The following is a 25,606-nucleotide window of genomic DNA, read 5'->3' on the forward strand; positions in this document are numbered from 1 at the left end:
GACCCAAGATCTTTAAGCAACAGATGTAGCACCTGTTATCTTGACCTGACCTCTACTACCCCTAACCATTAATATGTCATGACACAAAACAGCAACACTAATAACAGAGCACGACATTCTAAAAGTAGGTGTATAGTATGGTATGCTCTATTAATAATATAGCCATGCTAGGTGCTCTATGTGAATAGCATAGTGTCCTGCTCCAGCCAATATAATAAGCGCTGCACCTGTATGTCTATGGTCAGTACTAAAGATCAAGTCCAAAAATGGCACTAAGCTTGGAGCACAGAAGAAAAAGAGGTTTTACAGTAATCAACCCCTCTTAGTTTAACTGCCATATTACCATGATTTTTGATTGGAGAACCTCTTTAACTAAAGTCTTTCTTACAGTGTCTTTGACATCTTTATTTCGGACACTGTAGATAATGGGGTTCAGCATGGGTGTAACGGCTGAGTAGAGAATGGAGATAGATTTGTCTGTGTCTGATGAGGAACGGGAACGTAGGCGAAAATACAGAATCATAATGGTCCCATAGAAGAAAGTCACCACAATGATGTGGGAGGCACATGTGGAGAGAGCTTTGTACCTTCCAGAAGAAGACCTGATCTTCAAGATGGTGGACAGAATATGAATATATGAAATCATAATCAAGAGAAAGGATGGACTAACTACTATGCCTGCTGTAACACAAAGCAACAGCTCATGGAGCCAAGTATCACTGCAGGATATTTTTAAAAATGGTGGTACCTCACAAAAGAAGTGGTTGACATGGTGAGTATGGCAGAAGGACATCTGAAAGGTGTAGGTGACTTGAAAAATGGAGATGATGAAGCATGAGGTCCATGACACAGCAGCCAGACTGATGCATATCTTCCAACTCATAATAGTGTTGTAGTGAAGTGGTTTGCAGATGGCAGCAAATCTATCATAGGCCATGACTGCAAGTATGACACACTCTGTAGACCCCAAAGCCAAATGAAAGTGCATCTGGACAGCACATTCTAGTAAAGAGATGCTCCTATCTTTGGCCAATGTGTTATATAGGAGTTTAGGGACCACGGTGGTAGAGAAGCAAATGTCAATGAAGGAGAGATTCACAAGAAAAAAATACATTGGAGTGTGGAGCTTCGGATTAATCCGCACCATAATGATCAATAGAAGGTTTGCTAACAATGTAATTAAATAAATGACCAAGAAGGTAATGAAACCAATGACCTCCAGGTATGGAATATTGGAAAAACCGAGAAGAATAAATCTGCTCGAAGACTGGTTGAACAGTTCCATCACATCCAAAGGAGACCCTGTCCTGGACAATAAATCAAAATGAAATCTTATCTGTTGATCTATCTACCTGCAAGAGATCAGGATAGCTGTCCTTGAATATTGTATAGCCCTATTATAATCATGACATATATGGTCAACTCTAGGAACAGTACAAAAAACATTGTACTTTGTCATATCTTAATCGAAGGAGCATATATGCGTTTTTGGACTAGAACCTGGTTGTATTTCTCCTACATGAATTCAGCCTTTCAAATTTGACCTGTGGATTAGGCCTCTTGACGTCCAGCAATGCAGTGGTGTGATCTCTAATGTAGTAATGAGAAGACAAAGCCACCTCCTTGGGATGTGCTCTTATATATCATTTTGCTGACTCTCTACTTGTCCCAGAGCAATTACTGAGCCATGAAAAAAGGTTTTCAAATTAATCTGCCAACAATGATTATTCTTTGATCTGTAAATTTTGTGTATGTTCATTGTTTACCAGATGTACAATGGTTAGCACTCCCGCTGTTAACTCAAATTTCTTAACTCATTTCATTATCTTGAGACAAAAGCCATTGAAAAGCAATTGAAGGTATTTGCTTAGATTAGATAACCAAACTCAGAAATCTCTGAAAAAAGGAGTGCTAACCATGTGACATATGTATATGAAAACTATAATTTACGTACATTCAACCTTACTGAATAGAGAAAAGAGTACTTATCTATAAAGGAACTCTCTACTGTGGTAAGCCGAGCATAGAGCCTGATTGTGCTGCACCTGGCAAAGGGATTGAAAGACCTGCTCCACCTCATCTAACACTTCACTAAGCATAAGTTAATATATCAGTTTTGCTCTGAGTGGTAAAGAGGTTCTCCCATCTAAACATATGTAGTATATCGATAAAATATTGTAGAAAGATAAGGGAGAGCAGGGTAGGTGGGATCGTCACACCAGTAGTGAGGGGAAAACAAAAGCCCTTATCCTGGTATCATTGTGTTGGGTGCACAATGACCAAATAAGCCTGTAGTAGACACAGGTTTTGCTGCTGCTCGCCTGCCCACCAGAGCTGGAGGTCTGGAAATTCAGAGAGAGAATGCTGAAATAAGGAGGGTTATTGGCAGTGAGAACATCACGGAAGGTGCAATGCTTTTCGTCTACCCACCCGAGGAAGGGGTTTGTCCAACTCCGAAACACGTTGTACTCACTCCAGACAACTGGCATAAATACATTGATAAATCTCCTGCTTTCCCTATATTACAATGCTGGCTACCTGCAGCCACCACTAGGGGGAGCTAAGCACATAGAAATTTATGCTGATACATTTGATTAAGATGGAAGCTATACCCTAACGGGGGCTGCATGAAAATGCAGTGTTTTCACATCAGGAAGAGAAGAAAGAGTTCAGCACCAGGCCTCCCTCCCTCCTGGTCCAGTAGCAGTCTTCCTTAGTTGAAGGCACACCATTGAATAGGGATCAAGCAGAAAACTAAGCCTTTGCCCCAGTTGAAAAAAAAAAGCCTAGCTATGATCCTGATTAACTGGTAGAGATATAGGAATTGCGCATTATAATCTTCTGTAGAAACAGGAGACACATGGCTATCGGAATGGGCCTTGCTATAACGAAATAACAGATACAACCAGCTCCTAGTGTCTGCGGGAGTCCAACAGCCCATAGAAGATATATAGATAGCGGGTTAGAAAAGCAGAAAACAACACAGGGGTATAGTATTATTTCCAACAAAGTAAATGATGGTCACTCAAAGGGCACACGTTCACCTTTGGTTGTCCGTCCCTTCCCATACCAAATATAGTGGACTGATCACCTGTGCTAGCCTGAGGTCCACACATGTCCTTACATTGCTGTTTTCCCATGGCTTCGGTAGCCTGATATCTATGTTGGCTTCATGACCCGGTACCGGCATCCAAATGCTGCTCTTCTGCTTTTTTAACAATAAAGAAAACACAAAATATACGTCATAATTTAAACTTCATCTGAGAACCACACACCCAAGGCTGGACAAGTCAGGAAACAACACCTCCCACTCTATAAAGAGAGGAGAAATTGTGCTGAGAATGATTATCATAACCTGAGATACGCTCTTGAGAAATGAAATAGAAATGAAAATAAAATCATCATAGTAAACATCGTTCGACCCCCATGTATTTTTCATTGGCTTTGAGCGAGCAATGATTAACTTGTTGCTACTTTTACACTCGCGTTTTGGGGCGGATCCATCAGGGATCTGCAAAAACTGATCCGTTACAATAATACAACCGCCTGCATCCATCATGAATGGATCAGTTTATATTATCTGTAACATAGCCAAGATGGATCCGTCGTGTACTCCATTGAAAGTCAATGGGAGACAGATCCATTTTCTATTGTGCCAGATTGTGTCAGAGAATACGGATCCGTCCCCATTGACTTACATTGTGTGCCAAGACGGATCTGTTTGGCTCAGTTTCGTCAAGCGGATAGAAAAACGCTGCAGGCGGCCTCCAGAGCGGAATGGAGACTGATCGGAGGCAAACTGATGCATTCTGAGCGGATCCTTTTCCATTCAGAATGCATTAGGGCAAAACTGACCCGTTTTGGACCGCATGCGAGAGCCCTGAACGGATCTCAGAAACGGAAAGCCAAAACGCCAGGGTGAAAGTAGCCTTAATTTAGATTAGCTACATACATTATGAATGAGTCAATGCAGAAGTGCCCTAACTGATGTAGTATCTGTGGCTAAAATGCCTCTGTGATGGCCCATTTACACTGGCCGGTATCACTGGGCGATGTTTGGGAGTAAACTGCTCATTCCTAATCATTGCAACTCATTAGCTTTATTTACCTGAAGCAGTCATTGCTGCTGTATGAGGATGATCATTACTACAATAGTTCATCCCTATTTTGTTAGTCGGCAGTATATCACCTTGTGCAAATTATATATTTTTTATTTGCTTACATAAAAATTGGATTACCTGACAAATGCTCCTTTTATTCATTGATTTTCTAATTGTCGACACAAATATAGGCTAATTATAAAGAATGAGCATTCTGTTAAGGCAGTGGAGGGTCAGAATCCAGTAAACAGGCAGAAGTTGAAACACGGGCAGACAAACGAATACAGCACACCTTTGCGTCGAGCTAGCAAGCTAGACAAGCTGTTGCTCAGGGTAAGGTGCCTTAAAGAGGACCTTTCATGGGTTTGTAGTAAGTTAGATAAATATCTGTACCTGGCTGATGCTGCCACCTTGCCTGTTTTTTTTAAAATAGCACTCCTGCGCCCTGTTATGGTCCCCCGCAAATTTCACACTCAGTATTTTAATATTGAGCATTGGAGCAATGGGGAGGAGACACAGTCTTTCTCTGTGGGCGTCTTCTTTTCCCCAGCTGTAGTGCAGTCCAATCGCAGCGCAGAGCGTCACATCCAGGGAGAAAAAACCTCCCTGGCTGTGATGCTCTGTGCTGCGATTGGACAGCGCTACAGACAGGGAGAAGGAGACGCCCACAGAGAAAGACTGTGTCTCCTCCCCATTGCTCCAATGCTCAATATTAAAATACTGAGCGTGAAATTTGTGGGGGACCATAACGGGGCGCAGGAGCGCTATTTTAAAAAAACAGGCAGGGGGGTACCCTGCAGGTACAGATATTTATCCCACTTACTACAAACCCATGAAAGGTACCCCTGGGTATCCAGCAATTTGCTGGAGAGGATTAGTGCATAGCCCTTTTTAAAGGCAAAGGGAGCATACTCCCTATGTGCAAGGCAGTGTTGGCATAAAGTAGGTCACAACCTGCACAAGGAAAGTTACTCCGGCAGGCGGGGCCCACTGGTAAGAGGAAGGAGAAGGCTGCTAAATGCAGGGCCAGGTTAGTGGCATGGCGACCATGGCCTCCAAGCAGATGGATGATGGGGGGCATGGACCACCACCGTAACACATTCATACAAATGTTTATTCTTGTGTAAAAGTGTCTTTAGCCAGTCCCCCCCCCAGTCACATGACCATACTCTTGATGTTTATCATCTGCTTGCGTGAGGTCCTGTACTTTATAATCATCACGCTCCCCCTCCCCAAAGTACAGGACATCAGAAACCCTGTCCTCTTGTGCCTGCTATATTGACTCTTCCCTGCCTTTTCTACAAGGGGTATTACTTATAAAGAATGATGATTGACTTTGAACAGATAAACAGAGGAGATATATCTTGGGAACCGTAATCCTATGCATTGGTAATTTAATCCACAGCAAGCCCTGGTGGCATGAAAACAACTGTGCTGCACAGAGATACACAAAATAGTGAAAATTAAAGCCAACTACTTTTAAACAATGATGATATCATCTGGTGAACATTTTTGGCACCTTTTGGTATATTTCTTTTTTATTTCATGCCTATGACTATAGTACTTCTACACTACTCCCAGTATACTTGGTCATGCTCGACTATTATTACATCCACACTGCCTCCTCCCTATTTGTCACTAATGCTACTTTAGCTATTCCTAATGAATGCCTGCTACTGTACCTACAGGTCCTGCTTCACCTGTTAGAGAGAGTTCAACTAATTGACATCAAACTTGTTATAGTAAACTTGCAAGCAGAAAGTGGTTCACGCAAAACTTTCCATTATGATCATCTCACTCAATGCTTACATCATCTTATTGTATCTGTTATGTTAATTATAGATTTGTTTTTCTTCTGTGCATTAGAAGATTTGATTAGACATCTCGTTGTAGCATAAATTAGTCTTATGGGATACATTGTGGCAATGCATTTCCCGATGGACGGTTCAGTGATGGCAAACATCATTTCACGTGCTGTGAACTGGCCGTGTATCAGGAGGTGAGCGTCTTATCAGATTTAAATTCAACTATACCAGAATGCATGAAATAACTGGAAATGTACAGTACAAAGAAATGAATACATAATATAAAATATCATTATTAGTTTTTATTTTATTTATTCATACAGATTTTATTTACAAATGTATCACTGTCATTTACTAAAATATGTAGAAAAGCAAATAACTCAAAGTTTAGCAATTCAACATGGAAGAATTATGGAGGGACAGACTTTTCCAGGCAATTAGGACTCTTTTGATTCTGATCAAATTTATTCAGATTTGGACCGAAATGGCCGTCCCAAAATCAAATATTTTAAAATTTGCTTATCTCTTGTAGAGTTTAAGGGGTACCATTAAGCATTGGAACAAGATCAGTGCAGTATTGGTGAGGGGAACATGACATTTTATTTTATACAATTTTGAGTCTTAAGAAAAAAAACAATTGCCCAGACAGCCCCTTTAAGAACCTAAACAATGCCTCCCCCCCTATTAAAATACAAAGAAAACAGTAGACCATATAAATATAATTATATCCATTAGTAATCCTATTGTTCCCCTCCCCGCTTCAAAATCGCCAATGGGGAAATCCATAAAGTTAAAACCCGCCCCTAAATACTATGCTGATATATTTTTGTTTTTAATTTATCGATTAATGATTGAAACTGATACAGATCTTCAAATCCTTAAGCCTGGCAAAATCAGCTCATTGCCCCACTGCAACAATGAAAAAGGGGTAATCTGGTCATTTGTTTAAATGCTTAGAGTACCATAAAAAACCCCAACATAAGCCATACTCTCCTCTCCGTATCCCCTGGCGCTCCAGTTCCAATGCTCACAGAGTCTCCTTTTTTCTCTGCTTCCTGGTGCTTCCCGACACACAGGAAATGCCCTCTCAGCTGATCACCAGCCTCAGTGGTGACCTGAGGCGAGGATCCGTGGAGGTGTAACCTATTTTATTTCCCTCCCCATTAGACATCCACAGTGGAAGGAGATGTACTGAGTGGCTGCATATGCTTGGCCGCTTCTTCCAATAAAAAGTTGAGCAGTGGTTGGTGCTTTGGTGCCTTTAGGGGGGAGAATTAAGAAAAGTAAAGAGGGATGTAGAGGAATGTAGCGGCAGTTAAAACAGCATGCTGAGAGAGGAAAGGGGCAGCAGTGAGGGAGTACACGTGAGTTATGCAGAGCACAAAGCACACAGCAAGCATAGAGACAGAAAATATACAAAATGGTAACTTTTTGAATGTGCTTTCCTCAGAGGAGTAAGTTGAAGCTCCAAGGCCCCTCACCTACCATATGTCATAATACTATAATACTGCTTTCATCTGATGTACGATTCTGCAACCTGACATTTTGGTCTTGTCAGGTTGCAGATATTCTTTTAGACAGTCCAGAACAGACACATTATCCGATTTGTCACTTAAAGGGGTTGTTTGGGATTGAAGACTTAGTCCCATTAGTACAAGGCAGACATACATACATATAACAAACATTCATGCACTACCTTTTCCACAGGTTTCTGAAGTCCGTTTTCTTATAGGAAATTCTTCGCCAGAAGTGAAGTTTTCTTAGACTCGGTGACGTATCGGGTCCCTTGCAGGAGCGCTGAAGCCTCTTCTTCCGGCTGCTCAGGGAGCCCGGTGACATCACCGGCACTGATGGGCGGGCTTTAGTGCTGCTCTAGCCAGTAAAACGGTTAGGGCAGCCCTAAAGCCCTCCCATCAGAACCGGTGACATCACCGAACACACTGCCGGGCGGAAGGCTCCACCCCACAGTGTGTTATTGTAAACAAAAGAGCCTTTACCCTGCACGATTTAGCACAGGGCAAAGGAGAGCATCGGAGCACGAACTGCTCTGATGCTCTTGTCAGGGTGGCTGCCTGGGTGAAAATATAGGTTTGTCCAGGTTCAGCTCTGAACCCGGACAACCCCTTTAAAGGTGTATTACCATCTTTGATTTTTTTGACATTTAGATCAAGAACTTTTGCCAGCTTCAGTTCAAGTTCAGGATACCCCTTTAACACTTATTATTAACATATTTCAATAGGTTTATGGCAAAACCACAGGTAAGTATAGTTGTGTTATGATGGTGACTTTTCCCGAAGGACAAGCTACAGTAAGTTCTCTTTCAAATTTAAATTTTAGCTCTGCAAAATCTAGAATCCTGCCTTGTAATACAACCCTATCCATAGGCTGATGACAAATAATGCAGTTTTCTTATTATTAGTGATCTGAAATAAGAACAAATGTTATTTTTACACTTTCGGTTCTATTTCTGCTTGACTGAGTTTATGGTCAGATGTGTTACATCCCGTGAAGGGCTGGATGGAAAAAGAAAAAACTTAAACAATAAGAAGCAAAAATTCAGCACTACCAATCAGGTCCAAAGAGCCACTTGATTGTTTTACCAGACATAGTGATAATTGTTTTTTAAGATATTTGTAATTTTTTAAAATAATAATTGATTAGAGAAATGAGTTTTCTAATAAATGAACCATGATCTACAGTGAGTTTGAGTACTCTCAAATATGCACAGTAGCTCCATACCCACATAGTCTTTTATGACTAGTGGAAGCTTAAATTAGTGCAATGTGGAAGACTCATAATGAACCAATGCTTGAGGAGGTCACAAAGTAACATGATTAAACTCTCTAGCATTCTTCCACCTTCTCAAATTACTGGAAGAGACAGAAAAGGATGAAGAGTATGTGTCACAAATAAAACTAAAACTCAAGCTAAAACTAAAACTCATACATTTGTCCTCCCAAGACTTGATCCCAACCTGATGAAGGTATTTACTAAGTAACTAAATTCTTTATTGGAGGAGACCTGCAGGTTTAACAAGAGGATTATCAATAGTCAAAGAGATAGAAGAACAACTTGAATCTTCAGTTGAAAAATTGAGCATGCTCTCTCTATATCTCCTCTAACCTGTAATGGGCAATGACTTACTTTTTTGTGGCAAAGCTTCATTTTGTGGGGGCGAGCAAGGAACATTAAATGCTATGTGCAGCCCTTGGATGGAGTGTCACACTAGAAGACCCTACAATACGTGGTATTGTGGTACATATGTTGACCATCAGTGATCTACACAATGGTAAACCTACCAATACGGAGCTTTCACTGAAGGGATGCTAGCACAAGATAACATTGACCAGTTGTAAGATGAAGCGAGCCAGTAGTTTGGAGGCCTGAATGTGGTATTTTTGGTGGGAAGCTAGAGAGGGGAATATTGACTTTTGCTAGCCCTTGGATACCCTACTGTATATTTGACTTATTTTTGAGGAGAGACACATGGTTGGACACAGCATATTACTATAACAAAGTATGCATAAATCAGGATCAGACCAGCCCACTAGAAAATCTGGTGCAAACCAATCTGTGGCATAATGATGGAGACTAGGAGGTTCAACAGTAGACTACATATTATGATGCTAAAAGTAGAGGATGACTACAGTCTTGGAATTAACTTGACACTTTGGGTGGATCAAGGTGAAACCCATCCCAAGACAGAACACCTGCCTTTGACCTTTGAACCTTGTACATACAACATCCACTCAGACGCTGTTGTGGCACAAGAAACTACAGGCTATCAGGCAGTATTCATGGTGTGAGCAGGGTTGATCCTGCTGAACAGTGCTCTATAAAGGGTATATACTGTATACCGTATAGTTAAAGAGTATGCTGCGTACCACAAAATAATTTTCTGTGGTTATCACATACCATTGAATGTTTATATCTACATTAATAAATACACACATCACTATGTGCAAAATAATAAAATAATTTATACATCTCAAAGATAAATTCTGACTCTAAAGCCAAGTTCAGTAATAAGCAAATTAGGGATGTCCATCTTAGAGCTGAAGACCACTGTCTGCCCATAGTTACCCAGACATATGTTGCCCCATATACTGTCAGGTCCATAAATATTGGGACATCGACACAATTCTAACATTTTTGGCTCTATACACCACCACAATAGATTTGAAATGAAACGAACAAGATGTGCTTTAACTGCAGACTGTCTGCTTTAATTTGAGGGTATTTACATCCAAATCAGGTGAACGGTGTAGGAATTACAACAGTTTGCATATCTGCCTCCCACTTGTTAAGGGACCAAAAGTAATGGGACAGAATAATAATCATAAATCAAACTTTTACTTTTTAATATTTGGTTGCAAATCCTTTCAGTCAATTACAGCCTGAAGTCTGGAACGCATAGACATCACCAGACGCTGGGTTTCATCCCTGGTGATGCTCTGCCAGGCCTCTACTGCAACTGTCTTCAGTTCCTGCTTGTTCTTGGGGCATTTTCCCTTCAGTTTTGTCTTCAGCAAGTGAAATGCATGCTCAATCGGATTCAGGTCCGGTGATTGACTTGGCCATTGCATAACATTCCACTTCTTTCCCTTAAAAAACTCTTTGGTTGCTTTTGCAGTATGCTTTGGGTCATTGTCCATCTGCACTGTGAAGCGCCGTCCAATGAGTTCTGAAGCATTTGGCTGAATATGAGCAGTTAACATTACCCGAAAAACTTCAGAATTCATTCTGCTGCTTTTGTCAGCAGTCACATCATCAATAAATACAAGAGAACCAGTTCCATTGGCAGCCATACATGCCCACAGCCATGACACTACCACCATGCTTCACTGATGAGGTGGTATGCTTAGGATCATAAGCAGTTCCTTTCCTTCTCCTCTACTCTTCTCTTCCCATCACTCTGGTACAAGTTGATCTTGGTCTCATCTGTCCATAGGATGTTGTTCCAGAACTGTGAAGGCTTTTTTAGATGTCGTTTGGCAAACTCTAATCTGGCCTTCCTGTTTTTGAGGCTCACCAATGGTTTACATCTTGTGGTGAACCCTCTGTATTCACTCTGGTGAAGTCTTCTCTGGATTGTTGACTGTGACACACATACACCTACCTCCTGGAGAGTGTTTGTGATCTGGCCAACTGTTGTGAAGGGTGTTTTATTCACCAGGGAAAGAATTCTTCGGTCATCCACCACAGTTGTTTTCCATGGTCTTCTGGGTCTTTTGGTGTTGCTGAGCTCACCAGCGCGTTCCTTCTTTTTAAGAATGTTCCAAACTGTTGTTTTGGCTACGCCTAATGTTTTTCCTATCTCTCTGATGGGTTTGTTTTGTTTTTTCAGCCTAATTATGGCTTGCTTCACTGATAGTGACAGCTCTTTGGATCTCATCTTGAGAGTTGACAGCAACAGATTCCAAATGCAAATAGCAGACTGGAAATGACCTCTGGACCTTTTATCTGCTCATTGTAATTGGGATAATGAGGGAATAACACACGCCTGGCCATGGAACAGTTGAGAAGCCAATTGTCCCATTACTTTAGGTCTCTTAACAAGTGGGAGGCACATATGCAAACTGTTGTAATTCCTACACCGTTCACCTGATTTGGATGTAAATACCCTCAAATTAAAGCTGACAGTCTGCAGTTAAAGCACATCTTGTTCGTTTAATTTCAAATCCATTGTTGTGGTGTATAGAGCCAAATATTTTGGAATTGTGTCGATGTCCCAATATTTATGGACCTGACTGTACCTGGTTTTCATGTCAAAACTTTCCTTCCCCTGTTCTAGGCATCACCACATTCTGGCAGGATGTTTACGTGAAGAACTTCCTGTTTTCATCAGCTTTCTGCTGGGTATTCTAAACTAGCATGCTTTGCTGTGTAGTGTGTTTCAAAGGGCTTGGTTCGCCTGACTAACATGGAGAAAAGAAGTGTAGGGATCATGACTACTGCATAGGGCACAGTGTGTCAGGAAAAGCAAGCCCTGAGAAACATTAAAAAGCAAAGCATGCTGGGTTTGGTCAGCAAACTGTTAAGGCAGTGGGTGTTGAACCACTGTGTGAACCAACCTATTTCACTTAGAGCTAATCCTAAGCATGTTATTATTGCAGTCCCCTGGTATTCACCCTTTAACCCCTATACAGGGATCAGGACTTCACTGCAGGGGAGCCACAAGCTGATAACTCCTGGAGTAGTCTCTGTGTGTTATACAGTTGACTCACGGGATTCAGAAACACCTGTTCAGAGCACTGAGGGGTCAGGCAAAACTGTAGTCAGGGACAGACCTAAGTCAGAGGTGGGGGAATACATGCAATATGGTCATTGGTCAGGGTAGGCAGCGAAAGATCGATATGGAAGTCATGCAGAGGACAGGTCAGGCAGGGACGAGTTATAATCCAGTAAACGGGCAGAAGTTGGTGTACTAAAAGACACCAATACATCACGCCTTTGCAATAAACTAGCATGCTAGACAACCTATTGCTCAGGCACCTTCTCACATTGTAAGCCATTGACTTGTGAAGATTAGGGTGCTTTGGCACTGGACCTTTAAGAGTCAGAGGGACAAAGCAGACCTTGTGTCCAGGCTCGTTGAAAAGAAGGCAGAGGGAAGCGGGCTGCCAATCGAGGTAAGCAGGGCAGAGGTGGCTCGCAACCGTCGCTGGAGCAGAAACCCAACAGAAAGCTGATGCAAATAGGAAGTTCTGCATGTAAACATCCTGCCAGGATGCAATGATGCTGAGAACATCCAAAGGAAGGTGCTGACATGAAAAACTTGTATATGGGGCAAAAATATGCAGTAATATACAGTAAAAATATGAGTAATATGTTCATGTTACTCAGGGAAAATTCTTTATGAAACCAGAGAATGACTTTAAGATACTGATGAGGTGGATGATGCAGACTTGGTTATTTTCTTTGTTCATTGAGATGGGCCAGGTTCAGCTGAACATAAGTAATTTCATCCTAAAAGTGCAAAGAAAATTGTCACTCTCAATACCAATAATAAAAAGGTACAAAAGCGTACATGACCGTATCAGCCCTGTTAGAGCAAATAAATCTTCACAGACTCTACAGAGTAACTAGCATAATCAAGTACCTTGGGTTCAAAACACAGAAGGACTGTTCTATGATAAAGCAGAAGCCTATAGATATGAATTGGTACTGATGCCAAGCTAAGGCTCTGTCAGGAGCCCCATCAGATTTTACATCAGTTCATTGGATGCTGGTGGTATCAGTCATGTTATGGGTCCATCTCTACATCTCAAGTTTGAACTTACCCCTATGATTGTGCCTTCAACTAAAACGTACTGCTGAGCGGGATAAACCCTAATAAAGAAGGCACACTGTCTGGTAGGACTGTTGCTCCATTCACTAAGTGGACTCAATGCTCCAGTTCTTGTGATGCTTGTAAATGTATATATAAGGGTTTCTGAGATTAAAAGAAGATGTCTGCTTTCATCTAGGATCAGCACCACTCTTGTACACAGAATACTTGTAGTACTGTAGCTCCATTCCGGTTACTTGAACGTCAATGTATGCAACGTGCAAATTCCAGCATTCATCTCAATCATACAACTGAACATAATTTTTTCCAACGATATCACTGATTGTTGAGGTAACAGTAGTCGGACCTGTATCACACATTAGCAACTTATTGAGTTAAAAAACTTACCCGACTCCTATTTTTGTCTCCAGAAATTATCCCAATTTCATCTGGAAAAAAAATCAATAGGATATTCTGTATTCCTTGACTACCACGGAAATAACTCTTTAGAGCATAGAAATCCCTGATAATAAGAGGCGGAGGAGACATATTTGACAATTCCCACACATGTGGCAGAAACATGATTTCTGAAAATGTTATAAATATTTCACAACCAGTTTCAGATTGACTACTGTAGGACAGTGGTGGCTAAACTTTGGCACCCCAGCTGTGGTGAAACTACAACTCCAAGCATGCTCCATTCATTTCTATGTAGTTCTTAGAAAAGCCAAACGAGTGTACATCTTGGGAGTCTTAGGCCTCTTTCACACGGGCGTCATGGATTTGGGCCGGATTTGCGTCGCAGGAAAATCTGCATGTTTGGTACCCAAACCCCAACTTCTTCACAGAAGTGAGGGGTTAAAAAAAAAAAAAAAAATTCTGTATTAAGAATGCTATTATTTTCCCTTATAACCATGTTATAAGGGAAAATAATAAAGATCGGGTCCCCATTCCGATCGTCTCCTAGCAACCGTGCGTGAAGATCACACTGCATCCGCACTTGTTTGCGGATGCTTGCGATTTTCACGCAGCCCGATTCACTTCTATGGGGCCTGCGTTGAAAAACGCACAAAATAGAGCATGCTGCGATTTTCACGTAACGCACAAGTGATGCGTAAAAATCACCGCTCATGTGCACAGCCCCATAGAAATGAATGGGTCCGGATTCAGTGCGGTGAGGTGAACGCATTGCACCCACGCGGAAATCTCGCCCGTGTGAAAGAGGCCTTAGTTTTACCACAGCTTGAGTGCCGGAGGTTAGCCATCACAGGGCTAGGGTCTGTCATTGACGACCAATAGTGTGTGGTAACATTTAAAGGATTATTCCAGTAAATAATATTTATCACCTGAAGTGATAAATCTTGCTGGTAGAGATGAGCAAATTTCTTAAAATTCAAGTCCGATTTGGCCGAATCTCCATCGTATTTGAATCGGGTCTAAAGAAATTCGACCCGAATCAAAAGTGCTCTGATTGCTCTCCTTAAAACTTTATGGGCCTCTCTCGAAACAGTCAAGTACTCAAGTTTCTAACATGGTTCATTATCCAGTAGGTAGAGCATAAGTGTTATCCACTGGGATACACCTTTGATAAATGACAGATGACGCCAAAATGTTTTTGAAATGTAGGAGCTTATGAGTAAATGTTCATTACCTGTTTGCCTATGGGTCCATAGTAGATGAGCAGACAAAGTCAACAGCAGTAAAAGACCCAATGCTAAGACTGGTATTAGGAAACTTTGACAACTGGAAGTAAAATTATTCTGGAGAGGTCCTAGGAAATCACCAAATTTTGCATAAATCAATAGAGCAGGCAACACAGACTCAATCAAAACTGACTTCAAATATTCCCCTTATGATAAATTGCCCCCTTTATGTCTTATCAGAGAAAAATGCCCTGTTCTTCAGTTAGCTGTTTTATTCTTCCCTCTTTTCTAAACTAACTTTCCAAAATTTGTGAGAAATCTTTCTTTTGAGACCAAGACGCGCTGCTAGGTCACTGAACAATCACATTACATCATCTCATAGAAGTCAATAGAGAGGGGAGGGTGAGAAAGGGGATAAAAGTGCAGAGAGAAGCAGAGAGACAGACACAACACAGGAATGATTCAGCAGTTTAAGCCCTGATAGTAAGTGTTAAATCTCAAGTGCTTTATGCACACCGATACTGCTCAGTTTTTATATTTAATGTGCTATATTTACCATATAGAACATTAAAGACAAAAACTGAGCAGCATCGATGTGCATAAAGCACTTGGGTGGGATTTAACACTATCAGATGCTTCTGGGTGAGAGACAGGAAGCAGAATCTCCTGTCTCCATGTGTGGTCCATGGGAAGAAACTAGTCTCCACCCACCAACTCAGATATAACTGAGAATTTCATATTTACATCATATCATGATCAGATATAGTACTATCACTTGTACACACAAATTGCCTTATAAATGAATAAAAATGAGCCTTAGGGTCCTCATGAATGCCCTTCGTGGTCCAATCACAACCCATGTCTGTCATCAGACATGTGTTGTGATTGGACCACAAAAGGGCATTCATGAGGACCCTAAGGCTGCTTTTTTTTTCCTAAAAATATGCTATGAAACAATATAAAATGTAAAAAAGAAAAGAAAAAAATATGAATAAAAACAGACGTTTTTTAAGAACTGCTAAATCAAAAGATATTTCATACATTTCACAACTTTTCTTGTTTTTGTCTAACACTATACCAACTAATGGTTTATTTTAAGACAGGAGTTTGTTCCAGCAATGTGTCCCAATTTTGTTGCTAAATGTTCCATATTAACCCACGTCTGTTTCATGTCAAGCTACACCTTTTCACATCAGACCACACCATTCCATGCTAAGCCAAACCCCCTGGTTGAGCTGGAAACAGATAATTTCTCTGAACCTAGATGACTCAAATGACGCAATATTTTGTCGTAATTTACACCAGAATATGGGCACACTCACATTATTAAACATTGGCACAGAAGCAATAGCAAGTTGTCATAATGCTACATAGATGGAATCAAGAGGTCTAAGAATGTGAACTGATCTGGTGCACAGATCCAATGCTAGTCTGACCCTAAGACAGAAAGGTAAAGTTCATATTCAAAAGGTGTAAATTTAAGCTCCTGGATCCCGATGTAAAAGAGATCCCTGCATACGAAGTACCATTTATAATTTATACAAGAGAATAGAGCTGTTATGCTCCCAATTTTGCATCTACTGTTATCATGAGAGTTATCCTTCAGATATCCTTCTCCCCTCACTGCGGCAGTAGACTGCCAATGGATTACCTATATCTATAGGAGGTCTTATCATTTCTGCACAAGATTTTGTATTTCATTTTCAGTGGTATAGTACTGTCAAAATAAAGTAAATCAGTCAAAAATTCCTTTTAAAAAAATTGGTTTCTATGAATAATGAGTTAAAAAGATACTCCTTTTTTGTTGAACTGTCCCTTTTAGGTGGTCCTCCAGGGTTTTTTGGTTTATAGTAATAGTATTATCTTTTTAACCAATTTTACATTATTTTGATAATTGTGATTACCTCTTTCTCTTACCTGGTACTTGCCAATGGACAACTACTGCAGTGGAAGAATTAAACCAGACCTCACAGCTCACGCTGTTTCCAGTGTCGAAAGTGTCCTTAGAAAGTGAGATGATGTTCATGAAAGTCCATGTTCCTTCAGGTCTTTGAATGGATGTCATCTTGCCCTTGTGAAATGTTCCAGACATGTTCCAGGCTATATGAGCTGTATGACCAACCTCATGCGCCACACAAGCCAGCAGAAGATGATTTTGTGGAAGATCATGCTGAAGTAGTATGAGGAGATGGACGGAGATTTTGGAGGTGGAACTGTCTTCAAATAGGAGATAATTATTTTATTACATTTATCAAAATTCCATGAAAAACCTTCCCTATAAATGTACTTGTTTCATGATGCTTCTTTGTGGATTCAACCAAGAACATCCATACATAAGTGTCCATCTTTAAAGGGGTTGTCTCACTTCAGCAAGTGGAATTTATTATGTAGAAAAAGTTAATACAAGGCACTTACTAATGTATTGTGATTGTCCATATTGCCTCCTTTGTTGGCTTTATTTATTTTTCCATCACATTATATACTGCTCGTTTCCATGGGTATGACCACCCTGAAATCCATCAGTGGTGGTCTTGCTTGCACATTATAGTTAAAAATGTTGGCCTCTCTGGCAGCCTGGGCCACGGGAGTGCACATAGGCTGGGGCTTTTTCCTTTAGTGTGCAAGCACGACCACCACTGATGGATTGCTGTTTCATACAGTAGACACCCACGGCTAATGTCCACGAATGGCGGAAATGCTAACCGCAGACATTTAGCCATGGCATCTGAGAGGGTAAAACCCAGAAGCACGCACTTCCAGGTGAAGAACGTCTTCCCCTGGCGGAGATGGGGGAAGGAGCTCATACATAGTAATGAGCCTGAGCCTGTACTAGGCTTCCAGGCTATTTGCTTGTTACAGTTCAGGCCATCAGGCGGCAGCACTGAACTGTAATATAGTGATTTCGTTATAGAATAATGGAGCATTATTCTATACAAATTCCAATTGCAATCGTATGATTGTAAGTTGAGGTCCAATTGGGGGCCTAACAAAAAGTAAAAAATAAAAAAATATAAAAATTAAAATCATCCCACTTTCCCCAAAATAAAAATAAACAATTTAAAAAAAATAACATAATAGGCATCACCATGTGAGAAAACTCCCATACATAATATAAAAACAAACAAACATATCCCGTACGGTGAATGGCGTAACGAAAAAAAAAAAAAAAAACGTCCAATTCATCGTTTTTTTCATCACTTTACTTCCCAAAAAATTGAATAAAAAGTGATAACAAAAGTCAAACACACCACAAAATTGTATTAGCAAAAACTATAGATCAGCCCACAAAAAATGAGCCCTCACACATCTTCGTAGACATAACTATAAAAAAGTTATGGGGATCAGAATAAGGCAACAAGAAAAAAATCTAACGTTTTTATATATTTTTTAAAATATTAAAACTCAGGAAAAACTATGCATATGTGGTATTGCCATAATTGTACTGACCTAGAGAATGAAGAGCACAAGTCCGTTTTACCACATATGGAGCGCCGTATGAATAAAACCTTTTTTTTTTTTCATATTCCACCCCATTTGGATTTTTTTACCGCTTCCCCTTACATTGTGCAATATTAAATGGTGGCATTAGAAAGTACATGTCCCACAAAAAGCAAGCCCTAATATGGCTATGTGAACAAAAAAGTTATGGCTCTGGGAAGGCAGGGAGCAAAAAATGAAACATCGCTACGACAGAAAAGAGTTAAGAACTCCAATTTCTCAAAATACAAATTCAATACAATGTCATAAGATGAAATACCCATCACAACCACTAGGTGGCCACAAATAGCAATATAGCATATGCATCTTCCAACAGAGTATCACAAAATTCCTTTCTTTTGAAATCTAATCTCATGACAAAAATCTCAGGATATCGAACTAGAACAGGGGTCAGCAACCTTTGGCACTCCAGCTGCTGGAAAACTACTACTCCCAGCATGCACACTTACTTGGCTTTCCTAGTAATTCCCATAGAAGTTGTAGTTTCAGAACAGCTGGAGTGCCGAAGGATGCCGATCCCTGAACTAGAAAGCAGTGTAAAAGGTGCCATTTGGCGATTACAAGTGCTGATAGAATACAACAGACTCTTATGTGTTCATGGGCAGAGCACTCCCCTGTCCCCTGTGCTTCCTTTCCTCTCCTCTGCTCTCAACGCCACAATTGACTGGATAGCGGTAAATGATAATTTGGGATATTTTGATACAAGTAAAAACAATGATCTCTTATAGAACCACACCAATGGTAAATTATAGTCACAGCTCATCTACTCCCCCTTCCTGCACAATGACCTCTGCACAGTTCACAGAGCATGCCCACAACACTCTCTCATCTCCAGACACCATTTGTCTACGTGACTGCTGTTCCTAAATTGTCCCAAGTATTTTTCTATGGTATGATCACTTAAACTCATCAAAAAGAACATAATGACATATGGTGGATCTTACCTCCGACAATGAGGGTGGTTCCGTTTCCAGTGATGGTAAAGGTATTATGATAATTGTAAGTACACAAGTAAACTCCTGAGTCATTGGTCTCTGTATTATGTATCTGCAGTGTAGCCCTATAACCGCCAGTATTACAGACATATTTGTTCTTGTCACTATCCACACAGGATTTGACTAATGAAAGGTTTCCACCAGTTGTCCAACTTCTTCGATACCAGGAGATCATAGTTCCAGCCTCTAATGGTTCACTGGACCCACAGGAGACTTCTGCTATGGTCCTTTCCTCAACATATAAGACACCCGTAGACTGATACAGAACCATCGGAGTAGCAGTCACTGCAAAAGATATTCAATAATCTGAAGATCTGCAAATTACAATATTTTATGCTATGCCAACAAAGGTGGCTTCATAATGTGGCACATATCAGAAATTACAATTTGTATCCCAATGCACTAGCAGTTTTGGGGCACCTCACTGGGTACATGAAATAATCTGATAGACATATTGCATAGACTGGTCAGAATAACTATGGGTTAAGACTAGAGATGAGCGAATTTCTAACAAATCAGTCAAAAAATTTGTTTTGGGTCTGAATCGATTCTATCGTGCTCCAAACGGCTTGACAATTGCTGCATGACACTATGATTATGCTTATTTGGGCACTTAACAGTAAAAAAAACAAGACGTTTTTGGGAAACTGAAACAGATGGAGTTTGATGCCTCCTGGCTGTGACCAAACTATGCACTGCTATTGATGCACTTAGAAACTTATAAAAGTACCAAATACTGGTGCAATTAGTCATCCCCTGGCCGCGACCACACTATACATTGGTTGTGATGAACTAAAATGTGCTTAATTGCTGTATTGTAAGGGTATTTTTAAGTACTGATTGGTTCTGTCCCCTTTAATTTTGTCTCTTTTATATTACTTTAAGTATTCTGTGTAAGGATATTCTTTGTAATTCCTTGTAATGTAGTTCCCATCCCCATTGTGCTGATAAGGCTACATTCCTGAGTCATCTCAGAGACATGCGTGATACACACTGGAGGAGGGGCTGATGGGAATAACTGTGGTCTGCACAGACTCCACTTGGAACTTTATCCTAGTTAGGATGTAAGTATTGATTTGCCCTATCTATTGTACATCCTGGGGTATTGGTCATGTGTTATAACGTGGTAGACAGCCATGTGTTATAGCATGGATGACAGGAGCCCTACTCCATTGCATATTTAGGCTAGTGATGTTTATGTGATTTGTCTGTTATCTTATATTTAATCACACTTAGTAAATATATTTATTCACTTAGCCTGCGTAAGCTTATTCATTCTCAAATCTTTTGAATTCACATTACAATTGCGCAACCATAGAAAAATTTAAACTTTTTTTTTTTTAAATACAGGTTCAATTGAACTATCCCTGGCTGTGACCACATTATACACTGCTATTGATACAATAAAATAAGATTAATTTGGGTTACTTGCTAAATGTTTTTTGGGGAAATAAGATGCAATTGATTAATGTGTGCAGTAACATATATGCCATAGGTGATGCTGGGCAATATGTCTATAGATAGAACTAGAACTAGAGAAACTTTGCAGCAGGTTTTTGGACAAAAGGATTCATGCACTGAAAAAAAAAAAAAAGTACTGTCTCTTTTAAATGATCTTTGCGCAGGGCGACACATGTCGTTATGAACAGCTCCAGCCCTGAGTGTAAGGCCTCATGCACACGACCGTTGTGTGCATCCGTGGCCGTTGTGCCGTTTTCCATTTTTTTTTCGCGGACCCATTGACTTTCAATGGGTCCGTGGAAAAATCGGAAAATGCACCGTTTTGCAGCCGAGACCGTGATCCGTGTATCCTGTCCGTCAAAAAAATAAGACCTGTCCTATTTTTTTGACGGACAACAGTTCACGGACCCATTCAAGTCAATGGGTCCGTGAAAGAACACGGATGCACACAAGATTGGCATCCGTGTCCGTGATCCGTGGCCGTAGGTTAGTTTTTATACAGACGGATCCGAAGATCCGTCTGCATAAAAGCTTTTTCATAGCTGAGTTTTCACTTCGTGAAAACTCAGAACCGACAGTATATTCTAACACAGAGGCGTTCCCATGGTGATGGAGACGCTTCAGGTTAGAATATACTAAAAGATCTGTGTACATGACTGCCCCCTGCTGCCTGGCAGGTGCTGCCAGGCAGCAGGGGGCAGCCCCCCCTGTAGTTAACACATTGGTGGCCAGTGCGGTTGCCCCCCCCCTCCCCTGTAGTTAACACATTGGTGGCCAGTGCGGCCGGCCCCCCCTCCCCCCCTGTAGTTAACTCATTGGTGGCCAGTGTGGCCGGCCCCCCTCCCTCTCCTGTAGTTAACTCGTTGGTGGCCAGTGGGCCCCCCCCTCCCTCCCCTGTAGTTAACTCGTTGGTGGCCAGTGGGCCTTCTCCCCTCCCTCCCCCTCCTAATTAAAATCTCCCTCCTATCATTGGTGGCAGCGGAGTGTACCGATCGGAGTCCCAGTTTAATCGCTGGGGCTCCGATCGGTAACCATGGCAACCAGGACGCTACTGCAGTCCCGGTTGCCATGGTTACTTAGCAATTTGTAGAACCATTATACTTACCTGTGAGCTGCGATGTCTGCGTCCGGCCGGGAGCTCCTCCTACTGGTAAGTGACAGGTCATGTCACTTACCAGTAGGAGGAGCTCCCGGCCGGATGCAGACATCGCAGCTCACCACTTTTTTTTCATGTCCGTGGATCCTCCAAAAATCAAGGAAGACCCACGGACGAAAAAACGGTCACGGATCACGGCAAAACGGAACCCGTTTTTGCAGACCGCAAAAAAATACGGTCGTGTGCATGAGGCCTAAGACACACGATATACTAGCTGTCTCTGTTCTGCCCCTACTTATAAAACCTGACTTTCTACTGTTTCTAGTAATTCAATCCACCTAAAGAAATATATATTCTTCATAATCCCTACACTCTCCGTGCAGGACCCTAAAATTGCCAATCATATAAGTCTACTGTGAAATGATAAGAAAAACAATAACTTGTGCAACTACTTCAAAAAAAGAAATCAGGGACACACCCAGGAGACTTTGATCAAATGTTCTCTTTTTTTTGCAGAGGGGTTGTTTATTTTGGACAATGTTTTTGTTAGATTGAAATTTCAAAAATTGTACAATCACGGGGAATAGGGCTATTGGGATCCCTGCGATCAGCTTATTTGGTGGGGTAGGGGTCAGCCAGTGTTGAATTCCTCAGCATGTTATCAGTATGTCTCAGGTCTGTTCAGGACTGTTGTTCTTATTTATGGATTTTTGTGTTTTATATCAGGGTCCCATATAGCGATATTGTAAAAAAAAAAAAAACATCTGAAGCATCTATGTAAACTACAGTCTGTAAAACAAATATTACAGTACCATAGGATTGTTTGATAGCAGAATATAATACAATGCCTCTCATCTACTTGCTCCGGGTTATTGGAGTTAGCACTTTTTGATCATCAGATTTATTGTAGGATATTATTGTCTTTTAGTAAGGTTTTTCGATTCTCTTAGCAATTGTTGTTTGTCTGTCTGTGAGGTATTCTATCCATGACTTGAAAATTACAGTACAAAAAACATCATAACCTTCCAAAAATCAAAGACAACTGTAGTAGTACAGCTATAAAAACAAATCAACTTTTTGAAATTAAAAATTATTTTAGATAATCTTGATCTTAGTCAATGTAATAAGCTGGAATTGTCTATCTCAACCATCCTATCTATAAGAAGAATTGGTCGGACCTTTTTCAGGCCGCATGTTCTGCTAATGGATTTTGGAAGGAAATTTGGAAGCCCATGACAGCTCTTGTTGTGCATGTTTTTGGCAAAAACTCAAATGTAGAGTTAAGTTTCCTGTTCAAGGTTCTCAATACAGATATAAAACTAGTACTGTAGGTAGAAACAGAAAATTATTTCATGTATGTTGGGTTCGATTATAATTTGTAGCCCCAGATTTTTAATGATACTACAAAAAAGCAAAAAAAAATAAAAGTACAGAGAAGAAATAAAAAATGACACAAATCTCAAAGGGATTGTCTCACCTCAAACATTGGGGACATATCGCTAGGATGTGCCCCTAATGTCTGATAGGTGTGGGACCCACAACTATCTTTAGAAGGGAGCCTATAAATCAAATATGTGCACACCGCGCATGCGCAGCCAACCTCATTCATTTCTTCGGAGGCATCGAAAATAGCCAAGCTGCGAGCTTAACTATTTTTGCCAGTCCCATTGAAATTAATGGGAAGCGCAGCCACTGCTCCATTCACTTCTATGGGGCTGATGGAATTAGCAATGCAAGGAGGCCATGCATGCGCAGTACGCCCTCCTTCACTTTGCAGGCTCCCTTCTAAAGATAGGTATAGGTCCCAGAGGTGGAACCCGTACCTATCAGACATTGGGGGCATATCCTAACAATATGTAGTCTAAGGTGAGACAAGCCCTTTAAATTTACACAAATGCAATCAAAATAAGTTGGAATGAATCATCAATGTATCTAAGACATTATGCAAAATGAATTTTTTTTTTTTTTATTATTATTATTTTTATATTTTACAATACAAAAAGGACATACATATCATAGCTACATATAAAATCAATACATCTATCTTTGCAGAATTTTATATCACCAAATCTACATCACAATTTATAATTTTCCTACCCCCATCCCCATCCCACCCAAAAAAAATAAAAAATAAGAAAATGCTAAATGAAATTCTACTCCTTTGCTAAAAAATAAAATAAAAAATAGCAAATAAAAAGGACAAAAATTGCAAATAGGAATCACGTTAAATTTCCGGGTTGCAAATTATAAAGTCAGAACAAGAACGTGTTCATGATGCTGTGGCTGTAAAGTTCCTACCTTTAGAAATTAGGAGTAAAAGAGAGAGAATCATTTCTGTTCCGTGACAGTATTTCTTCTAAGTCAACATTCTTTACACTACAGTCTTTTCTTGTAACTGCTTTCACGAAAGTGATTACACAGATTGTCAACTCCTCCCTGCTCAGTGGTGATGGCTCAGCCTAAAGGCATCCGTTTCTACAGAATTTCTACTGTAGAGAGTCATTGGCGGATATACAGATTTACCATTTGATAAAAAAAAAATGTTTTTTTAAATATCAAGCATTGTACAATCTGAATTTACTCTTGGAATTTTTTTTTTAACTACAGTTAAAATTAATGACCTCCATTTTTGGGGGGTGAATGTCAAAGGTCGCTACAACATTCAGTATGAAATGGGCTCAAGAACATTCTCATATGATATGCATATTGTACAGACCCGTTTTGGGAAAATTGCACATGGATGGGGCCCTACCTTTCTTCCATGTGCCTCAGAGCCCCTTTTTTTCCCTGAAATTATAGAATTTCTCAAAATTCGATTTGGGGTTTATTCAGCTGAATCAGTTTATCAATTTGTTTTGGGTGTGAATCGACTCTACCCAAATCTTAAGTGCTCCAATTGTCCTGCAAATTTGTGTATGACACTCTGAGGTCTTCTATGGTCTTCTCTCATTTATCATTTTATTCATTTTTCCCTTCTCTCTCTCCAAAATTTACCCAAATCAAATCACCAAAGGTTTTAGAGTCACCTTGAATTTTTTTTGAAAAAATTAAGGTTGAGTCTAATTTGTTAAGAATCAATTTGCTCACCCCTGGCCGTGTTTTCTGTTGGATACATAAAAAAATAAAAAATGAGGAGTGCTTCACCCACACAGGGCACCCAATGGAGCAGAGTGCTGCACCCACACAGGGCACCCTATGGAGCATAATTCGGTTCTGTCAAGTACATGAGGCCATAGTGTTTATTGAGGCAGGTAGACAAGAACAGCAGAAAATCTGGTACAAATGTATATGGGGGCTCTTTGAGGCTCAACAGTCACATGTATCCTTTTTATTCTCTTACATTACAATGATGCCCAGAAAAGTCACGTGAAGCTTCTCGGCCCCAATGTAAAATCTGTAACAAGGCCCCCAAATATTATATTGAGCTCTTCATATGTGACAGAGTCTTACCCCCAAGAGTGACTGTAACCCCCAAGAGTGCACTTCCCAAATGTTCAAACTAATGTACTGATCAATGTGACCACTGTCTACCACCTTAGTACCATGTAATTTAGGTGGTTGTGATACCTCAACCGTCTATCTATGATCTCCTGACTAAATAAAGGAGCATCGGAGTGTTATCAGTAGGGAGTGTGTTCTTACACAGTGTAACACCATCCAATCAGTACTTCTGTTGTCAGATTGTACAGAGAGGGGTAATGATAAGTTCTTCCCTTAGGCTATATACAAATCCTTTTC

General features: G+C 40.5%; 2 protein-coding genes across 2 annotated transcripts; both read right to left on the bottom strand.

Moving 5' to 3' along the window:
* Positions 1 to 322: 322 nt before the first annotated feature.
* Positions 323 to 1,285, bottom strand: LOC120981559 (olfactory receptor 1019-like). Its single transcript, XM_040411097.1, has one exon. It carries the CDS (start codon positions 1,283 to 1,285, stop codon positions 323 to 325), a length of 963 nt encoding a protein of 320 aa, XP_040267031.1.
* An 11,532-nt stretch (positions 1,286 to 12,817) lies between these two features.
* Positions 12,818 to 24,222, bottom strand: LOC120981560. Its single transcript, XM_040411099.1, has 6 exons — positions 24,167 to 24,222; positions 19,261 to 19,596; positions 16,736 to 17,035; positions 14,827 to 14,946; positions 13,584 to 13,624; positions 12,818 to 12,874 (listed from the first exon to the last, which is right to left on the bottom strand). The coding sequence occupies exons 1-6, from the start codon at positions 24,198 to 24,200 to the stop codon at positions 12,818 to 12,820; spliced, it is 888 nt and encodes a 295-aa protein (XP_040267033.1). The 5' UTR covers positions 24,201 to 24,222.
* Positions 24,223 to 25,606: the final 1,384 nt, after the last annotated feature.

This window comes from Bufo bufo, chromosome 11 (genome assembly GCF_905171765.1).
Source record: "Bufo bufo chromosome 11, aBufBuf1.1, whole genome shotgun sequence".
Taxonomy (NCBI): domain Eukaryota; kingdom Metazoa; phylum Chordata; class Amphibia; order Anura; family Bufonidae; genus Bufo; species Bufo bufo.